General features: G+C 41.2%; 1 protein-coding gene across 4 annotated transcripts in view; it reads left to right on the plus strand.

Annotated features, from left to right (window-relative positions):
* Positions 1-21615, plus strand: part of Ndc1 (NDC1 transmembrane nucleoporin) — a 50994-nt gene that overhangs the window by 13360 nt on the left and 16019 nt on the right. For 3 of the 4 annotated variants that reach the window (XM_075945147.1, XM_075945149.1, XM_075945150.1), the window contains 9 exons: positions 2048-2183; positions 3716-3808; positions 5973-6054; positions 9809-9964; positions 10767-11006; positions 11095-11210; positions 13829-13879; positions 15716-15779; positions 16615-16715. In XM_075945147.1, the coding sequence (XP_075801262.1) occupies positions 2048-2183; positions 3716-3808; positions 5973-6054; positions 9809-9964; positions 10767-11006; positions 11095-11210; positions 13829-13879; positions 15716-15779; positions 16615-16715 (1039 nt within the window). The remainder of the gene's footprint in view (positions 1-2047; positions 2184-3715; positions 3809-5972; positions 6055-9808; positions 9965-10766; positions 11007-11094; positions 11211-13828; positions 13880-15715; positions 15780-16614; positions 16716-21615) is intronic. The other variant, XM_075945148.1, reaches the window with a different exon arrangement.

The following is a 21615-nucleotide window of genomic DNA, read 5'->3' on the forward strand; positions in this document are numbered from 1 at the left end:
TCCCAGTTTTTCAGAGCAGAGGCAGGTGAATCTCTGTGAGTTTGAGACCAGCCTGATATACAGAGCAAGTGTCAGGTCAGCCAGGGCTACACAGAGAAATCCTGTCTCAAAAAACCACAAATAAGTAAATAAATAAACAAATAAATGCAATTTTTTTCCTCATAGAATTTTTTTTTTTATTTTTTTATTTATTTTTTTAACATTTATTTATTTACTTAATGTGAGTATGTGTGCCCATCAGAGGCATCTTCTGGGAGTTCTGTCCTTCCACAATGTTCTCTTACCATGTGGGGTCTGGGGATGAAACTTGGGTGTCAGACTTGGTAGTGATGCCTTTACCCACTGAGCCCTACCACCGGCTCTCTCAGAACTTTTAATGATAGTTTAATTGTCAAATAAATATGGAAAAAAGTTAGACACTAGTAATGTGTCATTCTTTCACTTTGCCTATGACACGACCGTAACTGAGCAAGGCGTCAGCTGACGGAGCGCTGGAGTGCACTGTTTTAGTTACCTCACGCATGCTTTGCCCACAGCCGAAGGGTTCATCTGTGGGTGGAGGGGCGTACCTGTGACCCCAGGTCTATCGGGGCTGAGGCAGGAGGACCATGAGTTTGAGGTCAGACTGGGGTATACAGAGAGATCCTGTTTCAAATAAACAGACCATAAAGGGTTTACCCTGTCATTGCTGGATAAAATCAGCTTCTCTGTGCGTCCTTTTGATTTTGGTTATTTCACTGTGAGACTTGTATCATATGTGGAATTCACTAGGTTCGAGTTTAGAGAGTTGGGATTTTGACATATCTTGAAACTTTAGAGGTACTGTACATTTCAATTTTTAAAAAATAATTTTTAAAATTTTTTATTTTTTTATAATTTATGTATGAGTGCTCTGCACACCAGAAGAGGGCATCAGATCCTATTGTAGATGGCTGTGAGCCACCATGTGGGTGCTGGAACCTAAACTCAGGACCTTTTCTAGAAGAGCAGCCAGTATTCTTAACCATTGAGCTATCTCTCCATCCCCAGATTTTAATTAGTTTTAAAGTTCCTAGGTAAAATTTAGTTTTGTCCTCTGCTTAGTTACTAGATGAAAAACCAAATGCACAGGCCGTGTATTCGGTTAGCCTTCTGTGCAGCCTGAGTCAACTGGAAAGAGAAAAACAATATTTAATAGAAATTTAAGTTTTTGTTCTTTCACTCAAAAAAAACTTATAATATGGTCAATTATTCTCCTAATATTCTTCTTTCATGCAAGTCAGACCCTCCTCAGTCAGTATTTACTTAGACGCTAAACATAGTTCTGTCATGTATTGGCCTTCCACACAAATACCAAGCACAGGGTGGTCAATCCTGTTGTAAGGTGATGAAATCTTGTGAGCGCCTGAAGAGTCTGAATGAAGACATTAGACTCTGTTCTATGGATAAGGAAAATGAAGATGAACATATGGTTATAGGTGGCAGTTTATCTAACAGCAGTGTGTAGGTTGTGGTCAGATTCAAATCCTGTTTTTGTACAATTGCTAGTTTTGTGATTATAGGATTTATAGAAGTACTAACTAAATCACTTAAGGATTTGTAGCATTCTAATAGTTTCTAAAGTCGTTTAAAAAGCAGAGATCATTGTTTTTGTAACGTGTGCAATACTCTGAAACTGTTTATATGCCATATACACAGAGCTGATATCTGATCCACAAGTTTCTGAGACTATGACGGCCTTAACCTTCAAATCCTCTTGTCATACCTGCTCCCCAGACATGTAATGGTTTAAAGAATCAAGCCATGAATTAGCATTAATAAGTTTCTGCCTGTGCTAAACAGGCTTATAGACATGGCTCTGACTTCCATAGTAAATGGTACTGCAGATTTAGAACTCAGGGACCTGCAAGGCCAGTTCCTGCCAGCATTTTCCCTATGGCTCCCCTGCATACCTCTGAGGAAATGTTTGGGAAATAGCTCTAGAAGGGTACCGACAAATAGGGTGTGTTTCTCAGTATGGAGTCCTTGTCTTTGCCGTGGGAATTAATGGTACTTACTGTCTTTATAGGCAGGCTCACAGGCCTCTTGACACGATAGGCGGCCTCCTTAATGTCTCGTTACTCTACCATGTTTGGCTCTGTGGTGTCTTCCTCTTGATGACTTGGTACATCTCATGGATACTCTTCAAAATCTATGCCACAGAGGTCAGTATTTGTTTTTTGTTAATGTTGTGTTTCAGAGTATAGGAAGTTGTGCTTCCAGCAGATGACTGCTCAGAGCCGTGTTCCTTAGCTGGTTTCAGTTTCGTCATTGACTCTCTGTTTCTAAGGAACAGAGTTGGTGCTCACAGAGTAACTGGGCTTAAACAGGATAGTATTTGCTATGCTCTACTTAAAGCCTGGCTTTCTTCCTGGTTATTTTGAGTACAAGTTGGGACTAGATTTTAAATTAATTTTACGTGCTATTGAAATAGATACTATCAAAGTTTAAGTATGCAGTTATATAATATTTGCTTTTTGAAAAACATCTTGAAATTTATTAAGAAATTCTGAAAATTGAATTAATCTGGACAATTCTCACAAAAATACTTTTAAAAGATTTATTTTATGTGTATGGGTATTTTGCCTGCATTCATTTATGTGTACCACATGCGTGTCTGTTGCTATGGATACCATGAAACTGGGATTACAGATAGTTGTGGGTTGCCATGTGGAGGCTGAGAATTGAACCTGGTTCTCCAGAGGAGCAGCCATTGCTTCCAACCGCTGAGCCATTCCTCCAGCTTCACAAAAATTTTTGTTTTAAATTAATTTATTTTTATTTCATGTGTATTAGAGTTTTGTCTGTGTGAGGATATCAGATCACCTAGAACTGGTGTTGCAGACAGTTGTGAGCTTGCCTTATGGGTGCTGTGAATTGAACCTGGGTCCTCTGTAAGAGCATCCAGTTCTCTTAACTATTGAGCCATCTCTAGCTCCACAAAAATCTTTTTAAGTGAAGGATTGCCATTTTTAAAAAAAATCATCTATGTATCTGTTACAGAAAAGAAGTGTTCTATTTGATCTTACCATCTCTGGTCATTTTCAGTGACTTCACAGAGTTTTTGTTCCTGGAATTTATTTCTGTTAATAGATGTCAGTTTGATAAGATCGGGACAGTGATACTTTAGAAAATATATTTATTTTTTATCTTTATTTTGTTTTATTTGTTTTGATTTTTTGAGACAGTGTTTCTTTGTAGCTTTGGAACTCACTCCCTAGAACACGTTGGCCTTGAACTCACAGAGATCCGCCTGCCTCTGCCTCCTGGATGCTGGGATTAAAGGCATGTGCCACTACTGTCCAGTGAAAATATATTTTTTATTTAAAACTTTTTGTACATATGAGTGTGTTTTGCATGCATGTATACCTGCATTCCATATGAGTGCCTGGGGTCTGTGGAGGCCAGAAGAGGGTATTTGGTCCCCTGGGACTGGTGTTAAGGACACTTACATCCATGCAGTATGCCTGCTGAGAATCAAACCAAGATCCTCTGAAGAGCAGCCAGTGCTTTAACTGTGAGCCATCTCTCAGCTCCTACAGTAACATTTCTTGAACAGTGCCTTTGTTTGCAAGGAACACTGAAGATGTTGATTTGACTGTATTTGTCTCTGTAATCTCAGTCAGCGCTCTCTGATTATAACAAGGTCATGAAAAGAATTCCTTTCACATTCTTTGTATCTGATTGTATCCAATAGGCTTACGTGTTCCCTGTTCAGCCTCCATTTGCAGAGGAATCGGATGACTGCCTCCCGAAAGTCCTGAACAGCAGTCCTCCTCTCATCATAAAGGTACCAGAAGTGTGCAGCTTCAGTTTCCTTTGCCTTACCTAGAGAGTTTGAGGCAATAGTTAGCACAGCTAAGCCTTTAGATAGACTTTTTGAGCACCTTGAACGGGTTCTCAACCTGTGGTTGAATGACAGGGATCACCTAAGACTGTTGGAAAGCATAGATTTTTTTAATGTTAGGATTCATAATAGCAAGGTTACCGTTATGAAATAGCAACAAAAATAATTTTGTGGTTGGGTCATCATAACATGAGGAACTGTATTCAAGTGTCTCAGCATTAGGAAGGTTGAGAACCACTGGTCTAGAATATTCTAGTGTTGGTATTGTAAACATTACCTACTTGCTAATGGCGTTTTTAAAAAAAATTTATTTCAAGTGATTAAATACAAGAGTAAAGTGCCCTATGTATGCACCAACTATGTGCGTATGTTTCCCAGGACAGCTTTGAACTCCTGGATTTATCCTGTACTCCTGTCTCGGCTTCCTGAGTAATCGAGACCACCAGCCTGCTCCACCACACTCAGCTGAGCTAGCTAACTTTTTATAAAACACGTACAATTCTCTCAAGCATAATATGCAGTGGTAGCCAGCTAAATACATAATCTTCACAAACCATTCCTGGCCATAACACAAAAACACTGGTGAGTCTTTACATTGCAGGACCAAGACACACTTACTCCTGCGGTGTTTGTTGTCTCCAAGATAGTGTGCTTAGTTGTATATTGACATTTGAATTACTGATAATTCTGAAACAAATCATAATCATAAAAGTTAAGGAAATTTATAAATCAAACTAAATGAGAAAAATTTAACAGTATATATCTTATCCTGCTAAAAGATCATTGGGCCTTATTTATTGTATTATTTTGGTTATTTTTGAGACAGGATCATGCTATGTAGGCCAGGTTAGACTTGACTTTTCAATTGTCTTGCCTAAGCAACCTTCTAAATGCTAAGACCCAGGCACGTATCAACATGCCCAGCTAGCTTACTAATTTACAAATATTTTTAAAAAAATGGTTGAAACCCATTGTTTTTGTCATTGCTTAGAGAAGCTATAGACAAATAAGAAGATGATTCTTTGAGGCACTAATTGTAAGCGTTAGCTACTCATTTGGCTACTCACTAAATCTTTATTAGTAGGCAAGTGTCAGGCACTGCTGGTTGCATTGGGTAGAGCGATGACTAAGACATAGCATAACCTAATGGAAAAGGCAGACACACAGCACTGCTAAATTAATACTGGCAAATGCAATGGTGCCACTTACTCCCTGTGGTTCCAATCCTAGGCTGCTTCTTAGAAGGAACAATGCTTTGGAATACTTTAGTAAAGAAGCTTGCCAGGGACAAGGTAGATTTTCAGTAAAAAGCAATAGCTAATGTGTTTTATGTGTTAGGCTCTGCCTTTGTGTTTGGCAGTGAGCAAGATAATGTCCCTGTGGGTCTCATAGTGGGGTGAGTAGGTGCAGAAGAAGCAACAGGTGGAAGTGCCACAGATGAGAGCTGTGAGTATGTGTGGGAGGACAGAGAAAATTCCAGAAGTGCTGTGGAAACTGCTCTTGTACACTGTAAAGATTTGTCAATCATATTGGGTTAATAAAATACTGATTGGTTAATAGCCAGGCAGGAAGTATAGGTGGAGCAACCAGACTAAGAGAATTCTGGGACGAGGAAAAATAGAGTCAGTCACCAGCCAGACACAAGAAGAAGCAAGCCTCTCTGATAAAAGCTACCAAGACAGTTGGCTCAACATAGACAAGAATTATGGGTTAATTTAAGTTGTAAGAGCTAGTTAATAATAAGCCTGAGTTAATAGGCCAAACAGTTTATAATCATTTAAGCCCCCCTATGTTTCTTTGGGACTGAATGGCTGCACAATCAGGCAGGATAGAAACTCGGTTTATTACAGAAGGAAATGATATCAGAGTTTTCCATTACAGAGTATAAAATTATAGAGCTTTGTAGTTCTTGTATGTAGCTGGAGCTTACAGTGTATAGGGACGTAGAGGCAAGAGAGTTCCAGGGATCCAGAAAAGAAGGTTGTGGTTCTGTAATATTTCTTTTTTTAAAAAGTCCATCTGATTTCTCCTTGGTTATGTAATGAGTCTAGTTCTTACGTATGATTTTGTTAAAGTTTCAACATCTTTCTTTCTTTTTTCCTTTTAGTATTTGGCCTTACAAGACCTGATGTTACTTTCTCAATATTCTCCTTCTCGAAGGCAAGAAGTTTTTAGCCTCAGTCAACCAGGTATTGCTGAGAGTAGTAGACTTAAATGGGTGCACAGGTGTGTGTGTGTGTGTGTGTGTGTAGTGTGTGTGTGTGTGTGTGTGTAGTGTGTGTGTATGTAGTGTGAATTCTAATTGGTCTTAATAATAAAACCTGGAGTCAAATATTAGGGTGTGTAAGTTGAAAGATCAGAGAAGCAGAGCAGTTCTTATTCCCTACCGAATCCTAAGGCCAAATGGACGATCTTATCTAGGAATCCTCAGACTGAGTGTACTGAGCTCCTATCTTCTCCCACCTTATATTCCTCTCTCCACCCAGCCATATCCCTTCCTGTCTTCACCTTCCTCGTACTAGGATTAAAGGTGTAAGCCATCCTCACCTGGCTTTGTTTCTCTTTTAGTCTGGATCAATCTCACGTAGCCCAGACTGGCCTTGAACTCATAGAGATCTGTCTGTTTCTGCCTCCTTAGTGCTTGGATTCAAAGGTGTGTGCCACCACTGCCTGGCCTCTGACTGACTAGTGGCTTAGCTCCGCACTCTGATCTTCAAGCAAGTTTTATTTGTTAAACCACAAACAAAATATCATTGCGCACGCGTGTGTGTGTGTGTGTGTGTGTGTGTGTGTGTGTGAGTGTGAGTGTTAGTGTATTGTGTGTGTGAGTGAGAGAGCACTAAGAGTACTCCAAACTTTTGGAAGAGAAATGTAGTTCATCCACACCACACATCCTGAGTCCTTAGAAGAAGAATGAGTGAAATCTTACATGAATTATATGCTATAGGTAGAATTTATGTCACCAGGAAAAGTGTTTATTTATTTGTGGATATTCATTTCTTTCAGCTTTTTAAATACCTGAACCTGAGGAAATTATGTATTAAGTGTCTTAGCAGAAAAGTGAGCTAAGAATCTCAGCTGTTTTAATGCTGTTGAGGACCTTAAGAACCAGATGGCTTCCTTCCTAGATGGGAGTAAGAACTGGAGTAAGATTTTTGTTATTTGGTTCCATGGACAGAGCTCTCTGCTCCTGCTAGGTTACTCTGCCTCCCTTAGAAGAAAAGGTAGACAGACTGGCTCTCATAGTGGCAAGTGACTCTCTCCTGTACTTGCCAGGCAACTTAAGACTGACTCTGCTAGAGCTCTTGCTGTGTTCTTGGCAGGGAAGTAGTCCAGCCCCAATGGGAAAGAGCCTGGGTAACCTTCATCTGCTTTCTAACTAGCTCTCCATTATTTTGCTTAACTCGCCAATTCCCAGATTGTAAAAGAGTTATATAAAAATATAGTTGGTTAGAGCTGCTCTCTTTTTAGTGATGAGAAATCCAGAGCTGCTGTTGTGGAGACCAGGCGGCTGCTGTGCTTTTCTGTCACACTTGGGTTCGTCTTCCGTATGTTATTTTTCCAGAGATCCAAGTGACTGACAAAATAGCATGTGTTCTGCTGAGAACTGTTCTGGGGCATGTGATCAAAATCTGTTTAGAATATTATACAGCTCCCAGCTGTCCTGAGTTACCAGTGCAGTGCATCAGTCTACTGATGACAATGTCATGTGTGCCTGCTGCTTAGGTGATGGTCCCCTTACAGGATACGAAAGGAGCATAAGAGTAATCCACGTGACAAGGGAAGGAATGACATGAGATGGGAGAAGTTTACATTGCTTTTGCTGTTCTTAACACGTAATGGACCATGCTTGGTCTTTATGTGATAGCTGAAGTAGACAAAGGTCTTGGAAAATCAAAGACAGATAGATGAGAAGATATTTTTATTTTTTAAATAATGAGAATTGTTAGTTCATGTTAAATAGCATTATAGCACATCCGTAAACTATAAGTACACAGAATTGAGTTGTAGAGTCTGGGTCTGCTTGTTCTTGGTGTATGATTTTTTTGGCCTCTTTTTAATATAATAAAGTTTAAAATCAATTTTAAAAATTCAAAAAAGATCATTATCAAATAGCCAAGTCACTCCTAGAGATATAATAGCAAATGCTGGTTCTTTCTCCCTTTTCTTTTTAATATTTGAAACATTGGTCCCTTTCTAGTCCTGGCTGTCCTGGAACTAGCTCTGTAGGCCAGGCTGATGTTGAACTCAGAGATCTGCCTGCTACACCACCATACCTGGTGCAAATACTCGCTCTTATACATGGTCTCTCTCTTATCAATGGTACATGTTCCAAGGCTCCCAGTGGTACCTAAAACCATGGATGGTGCTGAGCCCTCTGTACCATGTGCTTCCCAATGTATATATACTTGTATACCTATGATAAAATGTATAAATTATGCACTTTAAGGTATGAACACCAATAAGAAAAGAGAATAATTTTACTAATATACTATGGTAAAATTGGTACTGTTGCTACTCCTGTACCATGGGGCCGTTATTAAATAAAGTAGGGGTATTTGAACACAGCATTTTGATACTATGACACTCAGTCAGATTATCTGGATGATTACTTATTGACTGCCTAGCAGGTGGTGTATGCAGCATGAATGTGTGATGTGGGAGGGTCTTCTGTTTTGTGTTGATTTCATTGGTTAATAAAGAAACTGCCTTGGCCATTTGATAGGCCAGCCCTTAGGTGGGTGGAGTAGACAGAACAGAATGCTGGGAGGAAGAGGGAAGTGAGGCAATCGCCATGCCTCTCCTCTCTGAGTCAGGCAGACGCCATGAAGCCAGCCTCCAGGTCAGACATGCTGAATCTTTCCCAGTAAGCCACCACCTCATGGTGCTACACAGATTACTAAATATGGGTTAATAAGATGTGAGAATTAGCCAATAAGAGGCTGAAACTAATGGTGGGAGCTGCGGGCCGCTTCCCGCCTCCCAGCTCCCGGCCCCCAGCTAGCTTTACCCAAAATAATTACACGGAAACTGTATTCTTTTAAACACTGCCTGGCCCATTATCTCTAGCCTCTTACTGGCTAACTCTCATATCTTGACTAACCCATTTCTAATAATCTGTGTAGCACCATGAGGTGGTGGCTTACCGGGAAAGATTCAGCATGTCTGACCTGGAGGCTGGCTTCATGGCGTCTGCCTGACTCAGAGAGGAGAGGCATGGCAATTGCCTCACTTCCCTCTTCCTCCCAGCATTCTGTTCTGTCTATTCCACCCACCTAAGGGCTGGCCTATCAAATGGCCAAGGCAGTTTCTTTATTAACCAATGAAATCAACACAAAACAGAAGACCCTCCCACATCATTTCCCCTTTTTCTGGTAGCAGGTGTGAGCTGGGTTAATGTCCCAGGCAGTTAGTTATCATTAATGGCACTAGATTAAAAAATGTTATTCAGAATACCTGATTTAAAAACCTAAAAATTATTTTTGAGCTTTTCTATTTTTGGGTTGTGGTTGACTGGGGAAACACATGGTACAACTGTGGATGAGGAAGAACGCCTATGAATGAAAACGTAAGGAAGCAGCAAACAGCCAGCCAGTGGAGCAACCACTGGAGTATTTTGCATCCTAGCTTTCATTGCCTTAGTTCGTTTTTCACAGACTTAGCAGTTTTCAGCATTTCTAGTGAAGTAACTCTGGTCTTTGAAAAAACCATGGCCTAGTACTTGACTTAGTTTTGGCAGCCAATTTGGGAGCTTTTAAGAGTAAAATCCAAATTCTTGTTTGCAGACTTCTGAGCAAATCAATTGAACCAAGCAGTTGTTAAGCTGCTGTGTATAGATGTCATGACTACCAATAATAGCTTAACTGAGGAAAGTGGGTCCGAGCTTTGAGAAGTGAGTACAGTGTGTTTTACATTTTAAAAGCTGTTGTTTGGCTATCCTAGGTGGACATCCTCATAACTGGACTGCCATTTCGAGGGAGTGTTTGAGTCTATTAAATGATATGACTCAGAAGCTGGTTCTCTACCAAGAGGCTGCTGCTACAAATGGGAGGATGTCTTCATCATACTCAGTGGAGCCCAAGAAACTGACTTCCCCAGGTGACTCCTAGTTCTAAACGGGAGGAGAAAAACGTATCTATTTCCTAGGAAAGTGCAGTAGTTAATTCCTGGTTATTTGCATGCATGAGGTTTATATGTTTAGCTGAGATTGATCCAACATGACAGCAAATCCCGGATGTCATACGGGACTAAAAGACATAGACCTTTGATATTGTAGATTGAAAAGCAGCAAGTCATTGAGCATTAAAAAAGATACAGTTTTTCATTTTCCAGTTAATAAAATGCTTTGAATTATGTGGCTATAGGCTAGTGAGGTGATTCAGCAGGTAGAGGTGCTTGCTGCGCAAGCCTGATAACCTGGCTTTGACCCTGGAGCCCATGGTGAAAGGAAAGAACTAACTCTCAAAAGTTGTTGCTTGACCTCTCCACATGTGGCTGTTCTTAAACACACATACACACAATAATAATGCATAAAACAAATCTGCTGGGCGATGGTGGCGCACGCCTTTAATCCCAGCACTTGGGAGGCAGAGACAGACGGATCTCTGTGAGTTCTAGACCAGCCTGGTCTACAAGAGCTAGTTCCAGGACAGGCTCCAAAGCCACAGAGAAACCCTGTCTCGAAAAACCAAAAAAAAAAAAAAAAAAACAAATCTAAAAATCGTGCAGTGGTTCCTGGATCACAAAAATAAAATCTGGACATTGGGACTTAAATCCAAACAGAAGCCGTCCACTGTGCTTTGGTTTAATGCTTTAAAGGGGGCAGGGTGTGTAATTGAGACCCTCTGCTGGCCTGCCTGGGCCGTGTTGCCTCGTCTGCATTGCATCTGTTCTTTTACAGAAGAAACCACTTTTCAGACACCAAGATCTAGCCAGATGCCTTCAGTGCCACCGTTAGTTAAAACATCACTGTTTTCTCCAAAATTATCCACGCCCGATGCTTCAAATCCTTTTGGAACCCCATTTGGCTCCAGTGTAGTGAATCGAATGGCTGGAATCTTTGATGTGAACACCTGCTATGGGTCTCCCCAAGGTCCTCAGCTGATAAGAAGAGGGCCGCGGTTGTGGACTCACGCTTCTGGTGAGAGTTGTTTATTTTCTAAAATGTGAAGTCTCACAGTTGCAGGGTCATCAGCCTAAGTTTTCATCTTAACTTTTCTTTTTAATAGATCAGCAAATGTCTGACTTTTCTAATCCTTCTCCTTGTACCTCTGTCACTGCTGAGCGTAAGACAGTGAGACAGCCCAGTGTGGTTTACTCATGGATTCAGAACAAACGTGAACAGGTAGGATGATAGATTTATAGGTTTCATAGTTGCATCACTGTAAGATTAAGGATCTCACAGCTGTAATAGCTTTTTGTTTGTTTGTTTTATGCTTCAAGTGTCAGATTGACTCGTGAAAGCACCAGTGTTTGAGTGTTTTAAGTTATAATGCATTTCACATGACTTAATTCTTTAAGAGATAGTTGGGTTTTAGGGTCCGGGTTAAACAGCAATTAAAGTCCTTCCCATATGTTTATATCTTAGTAAAGGAAATAGATGAGTAAGAAAATATATTACTCTATATTTCTTTTAATGTAGAATGCCACTAATTGGGTTAATGTAAGAGCCGTTCTGGGATCTATTAAGGGCAAACATTGCTTCATACTGTGACATGCTGTTAACACTAAGCTGCATCCTAATAGAGCAGGACCAAGATAGGAAAAGTATACTTGAAAAGAATTTTGATGTCTTAAGTATTATATAGAAAAAAGTAGAGCAGGTAAGACAGTACTTAAAGGAGGGGGTACTGTTTTATGTGGTCTGGTTAGAGAAGTCTCATTGAAAAGGTGACACTATGAGAGCAGAAGGGAGGATCAGAAGACTCACAGACCCAAGGGAGGAAGTGTGCTTGGCTTGTGTGAGGAGCAGCGGGAACTAGTGTGCCTGGAGCAGGGTGAGGGACAGTTGTCAGTACGCAGGTGAACTCAGAGAGGTGGCAGGCTCCAGAGTAGCGTTTGATGGTGCTGAAACTGTCCTTTTCTCTCAGTGAGATGGAAAACCGCCATACTGTTTTGTTCATAGGATGTTATAATGCCACTTTCATTGTGAAGGAGCTATTACATAGTGGGTTGAGGTGAGATTATCCTTGTCTGGACTTTGACTGCCAAGCAGGCATGGAAGCTGAGAGCCAGTGCAAAAGCCGCTGCAGTCATCTAGTGGGAATGGTGGTGTGTGTTCATGGGGTTATAATGGCAGCTGTAAGGTATGATCAAGGTCTGGATACATGTTTTAATAGAACCTGCCCATAATGTGCTTTTGGTATGCAGGAGAAAGTGTCAGTATTCACTCCAAGGCTTTTGGCTGAGGCACTAGATTTTCATAGTAGCAGATGACTGGGGCAGTTTACCACTGCAGGAAGAGATAACAGAGGTGAAGTGGAGACCTTAGGGGTTTGGTTTTGGATGTGGCAACTTTGAGATACCTGTTTAGAAAAGCAAGTGGAAATTAGATGTGTATCTGGAACATAGAAAATTCTGGGGTGATAATGTGCTTTTGGAAGTCATCAGGGTACAGACAGCATTCAGAGCCTCAAGATTCAGTGCTATTGAGTGTGGCCACTAAGGAAAGAGCTCTAAGCTGGACCCTTGACTGATAAAGGGTCAAAGAGATGAGGGAATAGCAAAAGACTCTTAAGGAGCAGCAACTGAGGTGAGAAAAGCACATTTCTCAGAGTAGCCTCAGCATGGGGTAGGAGAGATGGGGTAATGGGGAGCAAGGGAGTGGGTCACCAGGTCCATTGTTGGGAACAGAACCCAGTGAGCTACATCCCAGCCCATTTTTATTTTTTTTAATTATTATTTTTATTATTTATTTATTTATTTATTTATTTATTTATTTTTCATTTTCGAGACAGGGTTTCTCCGTAGCTTTTTGGTTCCTGTCCTGGAACTAGCTCTTCTAGACCAGGCTGGCCTTGAACTCACAGAGATCCGCCTGCCTCTGCCTCTGCTGGGATTAAAGGGTGTGCGCCACCACTGCCCGGCCGTTTTTATTTCATTTGGGACAAGTTCTCCTAAGTTGCCCAAGTTGGCCTCAAATATTCTCTGTAGCCCAGTCAGGCAGTCTTTGAACCTCAGTTTCTGAGACTTATAGGTCTGAAGCATCTTGCTGAGTTTTGACTGGAGCTCTTAGGTAGAAAAGGGTGGGCCAGGAGAGATTAGGGGAGAATACCTCCTAAGAAGCCAGTCTTTCAAGGACTTTTGCCTTAAATGGAGAGAAAATGTCTAGTAACTGGAAGGAGTTGAAGGGTCAAGGACTTGAAAGAATCTACTTTTTTAAATGGGAGACATAGAAACATGTTTGCTGATGAGATGATGAGGTTATGTCGAGTAAAGGAACTGATGAGACACAGTACAGTCCTGCTAGTTAGTATAGTAACTGGACAAGTTCTGCCTCACACATCCCTGTGGCTTAGTGTGGCTTTGGGTGAGAGTATAACAAGGCATAGATTGATTTTCAACTCGGTGATTTAGAGTCTGATATAAGAGAACTTACTTTCTGTAAATGTCACCTTTAGAAAAATGTCTTGGAGGGGGTGTTAAAAAGATAGCAGTTATATTGAACTAAGAAAAGAAATAGGTTTTAAAAAGTTCTACCCAAACATCTTAGATTTCCTCCTATTACGACAAGGCTGTAATTGGGTATTCAGTGCATGTACATGGAAACACAGTTGAGGTTAGGTGGCCCTCATGTTTATCCAGTCCATAGCACAGAGTTATTACTTACATAGGGCATTGTAAATATTGCTCACTGCTACATTTCCATTTAGAAAACTCTTCTGCAGGAAGAACTTAGAAATGTATATGATGCTTGAGTAGACTTGAAAGAATAACCATTTAATTCTTTTTTTTCCAACTCAGATTAAGAATTTCTTGTCAAAACGGGTGCTGATAATGTATTTTTTTAGCAAGGTAAGAATAGAAAATGACAGAGTTGAATGGGTTGAGGAAATGAAGTGGGAGGTAGCAGGGAGGATCTGCCTTGTAGTATTTCATAGACACAGTCTCAGCAAGCCGTGCTGAGAACACTGCTCTGTATTTGGACAGCCCTCTCCCTAGGCACACATGTCACACCACGATTCTGGGGCTTGACTTGATAGTTGTTTCCCTGAAACTTTGTGGCTGCTGGCAGCATTGAGCCTTCCGTGCTTACTGGTGAGCAATTGAGCTTTCTGGTGCCTCATGACTCATTTTCCCGTTCACATCTTTGTGGTCTATTTGGTATTTGAAGAGAGGAGACTGAATTAGATGACTTAGGTTGAATTTTTGGTGGATTAAAACATTACCTTTCAGGCCACGAAGTTGCATTCTGTGCTAGCATTGTGGCTTACATTTGTAATCCCAGCACTCCAGATGCTGAGGCAGGAGGATTGAGAGTTTGAAGTGAGACCTGGCAATTTGGGAAACCCTATCCAAAAAAGTCCAAACACCAAAAAAAAGAAAAAAAAAAAACCTAAAAATTTCCAAAGAAGTAAACAGCCCTTTCAACTGTCCTGCCACTTATTTTTGCTGTCCCTGGGTAGTAAATCTCAGTTGCAGAAACCAGGTGTAGCGGTTTTGTGTCAATCCTTAAACCAAACCTTTGTCCACATAGAGGACTGAGTACTTTTGCTTTTAGTGTTCAAGTCTTACCTCTCTCTCTGTATGTACTGCAGGATTAGTGAACGGGCTGATGGAGCCTGCAGCACATATAAGCAAAAGTTTTCATCACCCACTTGTACTCTCTGCAGCCACATGATGATGGCAACAGAGCTGAGCAGCCCTGATGCAGAAGCCATTTCAGCCTCTTCACTACAAGCGAAGGGGAGATCTGCCTAATGGTCAATTACCTTTCCAAAAACAGTCTACCTAGGACTATCTTTTAGCAACAAGTGTCTTACCCTTCATGAAGGGATGAGAGTTCTCTGGAGTTTTACTGTTCTTGGTCTCCAGAGGGGAAAGCAAACTTACTTTGAGTGTCTTATGTGTGACATGCACTTTCTTAAACTCCCTCCTGTAATTCTAACCGTGGTCCACTGGCCTCATTTTATGGAGAAGAAAGTTTCTGCTCTGGGCAGAGTCTTTTCCTCTGTGAGTGAGTATCTGTTCCATTCTAGTTCTGTAAGAGCTGTTGTGAAACACTGTGGGCGGTGCCGTATAGTGAAGATGCCGACAATTGAGAGTCGTTGTAATGAGCCCAGGCTCCACTGGGAACTTTCGTAAAGCCAGCGTGCTTGTTTTTACTTTGGGTTTTGAGATGGTCTCAATAAGTTGTGGTTGGTCTTGAACCACATGTAGGCTTTTGACCTCTGCCTTTGCCTCCCTAGTAGCTAGGATTAGAGCTCTTGCAGCACAGCCCTGCTAGCATTATTTAGCTAGGCCGGTTGTTGTTCCATGCTGCCTATGCAGAGCATAATAAAGGAAGTCTCATAGGTTTTCTTTGTATTGGGTTGAGAGGAATAGACAGTCTAAGAGAAGTAACCCATGGTTCCGAGGTTCTTTTGTTTTAAAAAGAGCTTTAGCAGCTCTCCTTGAGTGATCACTGTGCTGATCGTCTGGGGTGGACCGGATCGATCATAGGAGACACTGAGGCTTGGGGTTGCACAGTAAGTTTGGATGCTCTGTTGTACTTAAAATTTATATAAGAAATTATTTCAGTTTTTAAATTTTGGGAGCAGCTGTGAGTCTTACTGTTACAGATCATACAACTGGTAAAATGGCAGTTTTTGCACAGGGAACTTTACTTAAATATTTTTGTTTTATTTGTAGCACCCAGAGGCCTCCATTCAGGCTGTTTTTTCAGATGCCCAAATGCATATTTGGGCTTTAGAAGGTAAGAAGCATCTTTGAACTATAATCTATAACTGACTTTAATCAGTTAATTTTGAAGTCTGGTTCATGAGTGATTACTTCTGGGATTTGACTCTCAATCCTTGAATTTTCAGATATATATTTATCTTTTTATATGGATAGTTTTCTTCCTCCCTGGCTTGCCAGTTTTGGGGCAGAACCCAAAGCTTCATACCTGCTAGGCCAGTGCTCCCACCGAGCCGCGACTACAAGCCTAGATGGGGTTTGATTTGGGTAGAATTTTTCCTGTATGTAAATAACGATGTCTTTCTATACTTAAAGTGCAACCAGTAGATAGTGTTTACCTTATGGTCGCTTACATTGAAATATGAAAACTTAGCTGTTAAAGAACTAGTTCACCTTATAGACACTACCTTCTCAGTGCTTCAAGGAGCCAGGCAGACCTGTCTAGATCACTCCATGGGAAGTGTCCTAAGGGCTGTCAGGCCTTGATTTTTTTGTATGTTTTGTTCTTTGATGCTAAGGCAATTGAATACTTTTTAGGGCTTGTTCATCTTTTTTCCAGTTTTGTTTTGTTTGGTTTTGGTTTTTGAGATAGGGTTTCTCTGTATAACAGTCCTGGCTGTCCTGGAACTCACTCTGTAGACCAGGCAGGCCTTGAACTCACAGAGATCTGCCTGCCTCTGCCTCCCAAGTGCTAGGATTAAAGGCGTGTGCCACCACTGCCTGACCTGTCCAGTTTTGTGTTACAGCTCTTATTTGTAGTTCTCTTTATATCTAGACTATCAGCGTCTTCTCAAATAGACATAGTCAGGTGGGTTTGTCTAATTTTGCTTCCGTTTTCTCCTCCCCTTGAGGTCTGTCTCACTTAGTAGCAGCATCGTTTACAGAAGATAGATTTGGAGTTGTTCAGACTACACTTCCAGCTATCCTTAATACTTTGTTGACCCTGCAGGAGGTAAGTGATATGTCTCCATGTTGGGTATGGGTGCAGGCTCTCCTCCAGTGTCCTGTGTTTCTGTTTGTTTCTCCAGTCCAGTAACAAAGTGTCTTAGAAAGTAAGATCCTGGTTCTGTTTTCACCCTTAGGAAATTACAATCTAAAAGAGAGAACAAGAAGAACAACTTCATTTGCTTAAAACTTAAAAAGAAACTGGAAACTTTTAAAGAACCTTACTCTGTGGTAGGCTGCTGGAATCTGGTAGATAGGCTATTTTGTACAAGTTGGGTTCTGTCTTGGCTTTTGAGACAAGATCTCATATATCTCAGATTAGCCTTAATTAAACTCACTATATGCCAAGGATGACATTGAACTTCTGATCCTCTGCCTCTACCTCCCAAATGCTGGAGTACTAAGTGTAAGCCGTCATACTCCACTCCACACTCAGTTTTATGTGGTGCTGGGAATCAAACCCAGGGCTTCATATATGATCAGCCAGCATTTTGCCAGTGGAAGTACATTCCCCAGGCCAAGAGCTGCTGAAAGTGGCATGTGACTTCGTCATCCAATCAGTTAAGTTCCCTGTTGACCACTGGCTCAACAGCTAAGGCCACTGGGTGTCCATCTCAAGGTGTGGTAGTTGGTTTTCACCACAGGCCTTTTTAGTCCTGTACTTATAGGAAGGCAGAAACAACAAAACCATATTTCCTGATTTCCAGCAGGCTTCCTCCCCTCTTCCCTCCTTCCCATTCTTCCTTCTTACTTCTTTTTCTTGCTATGTAGCCTTGAATTTCCTGGCCTCAAACTTTGCTTCTGAGAGCTGTGCCCAGAAGGCTTCCTTTCTTTTTTGTTCTATTTTACATTTTTTGTTTTGTTTTGGTTTTGAGGCAGGATCTCACTCTGTGTTCCTGGCAACCAGTACTCATAGAGATCCACCTCTCTGCCTCCTCAGTGCTGGGATTAAAGTCAAGCGCCACCACAGCTAGCCTTTTCTTTCTTAATCTAAATGATTTGTTTTATGCTACCTTTTGTTATTGTGGCCATGGGAATAAACAGAGAGCTTGGGGCTTTTAGAAATAGTGTTTGGGTGCAGTAGGCTCTTTGTAGGAGCTGCTTAGCTGGGCCTGAAGAGTAACAACTGTTGGCATTTTTCCGTCTTGGGAACCTTTTAGGAAAGGAGGGAAAATCTTGCTCCACAGTGTATTGTTTAAAATGTAGTTCATATCACCACTTAAGAAGTCATAATAAAACCATTGATTTTTTTCCCCCTTTTTATTACTGTTGTTGCTTTGAATATTTTGTTTGAGTTTTTTTGGGGTGTGGTGTGGGGGCTTTTGAGATAGGGTCTCATTAGGTAGCACACATGTCCCGATAAAGTCCTAATCCTGCTGCCCTTGCCATCCAAGTTATGCACCACCCACTCTTAGTCCAGCAGTGCTTAAATGTACAGCAGGGCAGCAGAGACTCGGGCATGTTTTCTGTCCTCAGACATCTTCATTTCTATCTTGTGAAGTCAGTGATAGCTCTGAACAGATATGGGAGACTCACTAGTACAGTGACGCACGTCTGAGTTTACACACAAACTTCAGGGATGGCAGAGCTAGATCCTGAACGCAGGCTAACTGCATGGTATTGACAGTGCAGAGGCCTCAAGGAGAGTAGCAGATTCACATCCCTCGTCTTTGACCCTGTCTGGCATCGTGTCCTGGGAATCCCACTTAGGATTCTTGAGAGAATGATTCTCTTCTTGAAACTTTTTGGCTCATGATCTATAGTATGTTATGTTCAACTTATATGTGTATGTGTGTAATAGGAACAAGATTCTTGGCACAGTACTTAACTTTAAGTATGCAACGTATCTTAATATTTTTTTTGTTTAATTTCCTTAGAACGTGCCAACTGGAACCCATTGTAATTGAGTAAATGCTGCCACAAGTGCGCTAGATGACCTCACTGACTGCACAGATCTCTCACTGCCCACCAGTGTTCTGTGCTGCAGCTACACTGCTCACCCCTCCCCCACTGTCAGAATCCCTACTCTTCAGAGTTTACTAGGAGACCAGTCTATTTATGTGGGTTGCAGTTACTCGTATATTTGGGTGGGAGGATGAAAATCTCAGATTTGTCAAATCTCAGTCCTTTCTTTGAAAACAAAGGAGTTGAGATGGAAAATACTGTTGAAAGGTGGAACAGGAAGAGGCAAAGAAGCCTGTGCTGTGCAGTTGAGAATCAGAGGACACTTCCTTTGTGAGTGTCGTGTATTACAGACAGTCTTTCTGTCGTACTCACGATAGTCTCCGCCTGCACCCAAACACTCCTGCCTGCTGAGCCATCTGACCAGTCCAAGAATGTCCTCAAAGTTCATAGGGTTAGAAAGGAAAGAATTATATTGCGTTGTAATTATCAAGATAGGAGTTTATGCTGTAGTGCTGTGTGCTTTCTGATTGTTTCATTGAGTAGGAGGTTCTGTCCGTGAGCTAGCGTTTTGTCATCATTTGAAGCGGTAATAAGATGAATGGTATTTCAGGAATACTGCAACAGCGGGACTCAGATTTGGAGACGGTGCTGACTTCTTTGATACAGAAACTGCGAGTTACTGTGATTTGATGTCCCTATAATTAAAGCCAATGCTAAATTTTAATTTAGAGCTTTGGGAGGGAGCCCTTACTCTGAGCATAGCCCTCTTCCTCTGGTTCCTTGCCCTCTCGTTGCCTTTCAGCTTCTTTTCCTTTCTAGTTAGGCCTAGTTTGATGCTTTATCTGCTTTAGTACTAGATCTTTGAGTCCTTTATCTTTGTATTTTTAAGTCCTTTCCCACACTGCAAAATTCCTATGTCTGCTACCCATCAATTCTTTAACCATCATTCCTGACCCAACTTTTCTTCAGGCCCTGAATTATTACTTCAGCTTCTCACCTGGGATCCCTCTCATTTTGACACTAGATTCTGCCCTTCCACCTTGAGCCATCTGCTATAGAACGACCGTTCTTCAAGGATGACTTCCTTTCTTACATGACTGTTATTTTCTGTTATATTTATTTATTTATTTTTGTCTAAAACACGCTTTTCTTATTTCTTCTGTCTCCACTTTGTAATTCCCATGCCAAGACGCAGTTAGTCAGAATAAAGGCTGGGATTGATGTTGTCTTGTTTTCATACTCCTAGCATGTGATACCTGGCAAATGACAGGTGCTTATTATTAGAATACTCGTTGAATGCCTGTTGATTTGCTTGTTTGCTGGCTAAATGAGTGACGTCATCTCTTCAGGGCCTTGAATTGAGTGGCACTTCTGTTGCAGTGGGCTGATTATAATGACTGCTTCTTTATTTTGAGGAGGCAGAGATGTTATGTGAGTCATCTTAGTTCTATTTTATGTTCTGTGATCTTGAAGGGATAGTTGTTCATACTAAAGAGCAATTTCTAAGTGTCTCTAATGTAAGGCAAGTTGTGTAGTATCAGCTTCTGGCTCTTACTAAGGGAGGTATGTGTGACATTGTTAACTTCTCACAGTCAATAGTATCAGTCATTTAGCTATGAATCATTAAAGGCCAAATGAAAAGGATGGGGAGGCTCTCACTCTTCCAGCTATCCAGAGGGCAAGGAGTGGAGAGATGGGTACCCAGCATCCTGCTGGTGGCCACACCATCCTTCTAGGTTGCGGTTACTTCAAGTGACTCACAAGTTCATACACATCCTTGCCATCTGAATTAGTTAACATGTACCCTAACATACTCAGTTGTTTCCCAGAGGTTTTTGTATGCAGTTTTGGTTAGTTAAAATAGAAATTCCTATGAGAGCATTACTGAGTTCATGGTAATTTGTTATCAATGGGTATAGTCTTCTTGTTGAAATTCAGTCATTTTGTTGCTGTCTTTGAAAGAGGTCCTTAGAGGTAAAATGTTGTAGGCCAAGATGAATATTTATTAATTATAAAATTTTTAAGTTATGGTAATGTATAATATAAAGTACACCATTGAACTATTTTGATGCCAGGCATGGTGGTGTACATTTTTAATCCCAGCACTCTGGAGGTAGAGTCCAAGGGCAGCCTAGTCTATATAGCAAGTTCCAGAACAGCCAAGACTACATAGTGACATCCTGCCTTTAAAAAATTCCATCTTGCCGGGCGGTGGTGGCGCACGCCTTTAATCCCAGCACTTGGGAGGCAGGGGTAGGCGGATCTCTGTGAGTTCGAAACCAGCCTGGTCTACAAGAGCTAGTTCCAGGACAGGCTCTAAAACCACAGAGAAACACTGTCTCAAAAAACAAACAAAACAAAACAAAACAAAAAAAATTCCATCTTTATCGCCGTCTTCCTCTTCCTCCTCCTTCTTTCTTTTTTTGTCTTCTTCTTCCTCCTTCCTTCCGTCTTCTTTCTTCGTCTTTTTCCTTCTTCTCCTGTTCCTCCTTCTTTCTTTTCTTTCCTTCTTCCTCCTCCTTCCTTCTTTCTTCTTCTTTTTGGTCAAATTGGGCCTAATGGTGCAGGCACAAAATCTCAGTTCTTTGGGAGGATGAGATAGGATAATTGCAACTTTATTGCTCACCTAAGCTATAAAATGAATTCAAGATTGGCCTGGGCAGCTTAATGAGACCCTATCAAAATAAGAGTATCAAGAGGGCTGAGGATTAGCTCAGTGGTAGAGCACTTGTTTAATATGTTCAAATCCCTGAGCTACATTCCCCAGTAGCGGGGGAGAAGAGTCAGTGGACAGTTGTGTGGTCTAGACTGTATTTCTTCACACTGTGTGACCACTCGCACCATCAAGCTCCCGGTCTTGTTCGTCTGGAGAGCATGGTACATTAACAGTCTCAGAGAGCCTCGTTCTGAAAAGACAGTGTCACTTTAATACAGGGGGTCAGTCCTGTAGTCTTTTTGCCTCATCTTCTGCAAGTTAGATTTTGATTTTAGAACATTAAAAT

This window comes from Microtus pennsylvanicus, chromosome 13 (genome assembly GCF_037038515.1).
Source record: "Microtus pennsylvanicus isolate mMicPen1 chromosome 13, mMicPen1.hap1, whole genome shotgun sequence".
NCBI lineage: Eukaryota > Metazoa > Chordata > Mammalia > Rodentia > Cricetidae > Microtus > Microtus pennsylvanicus.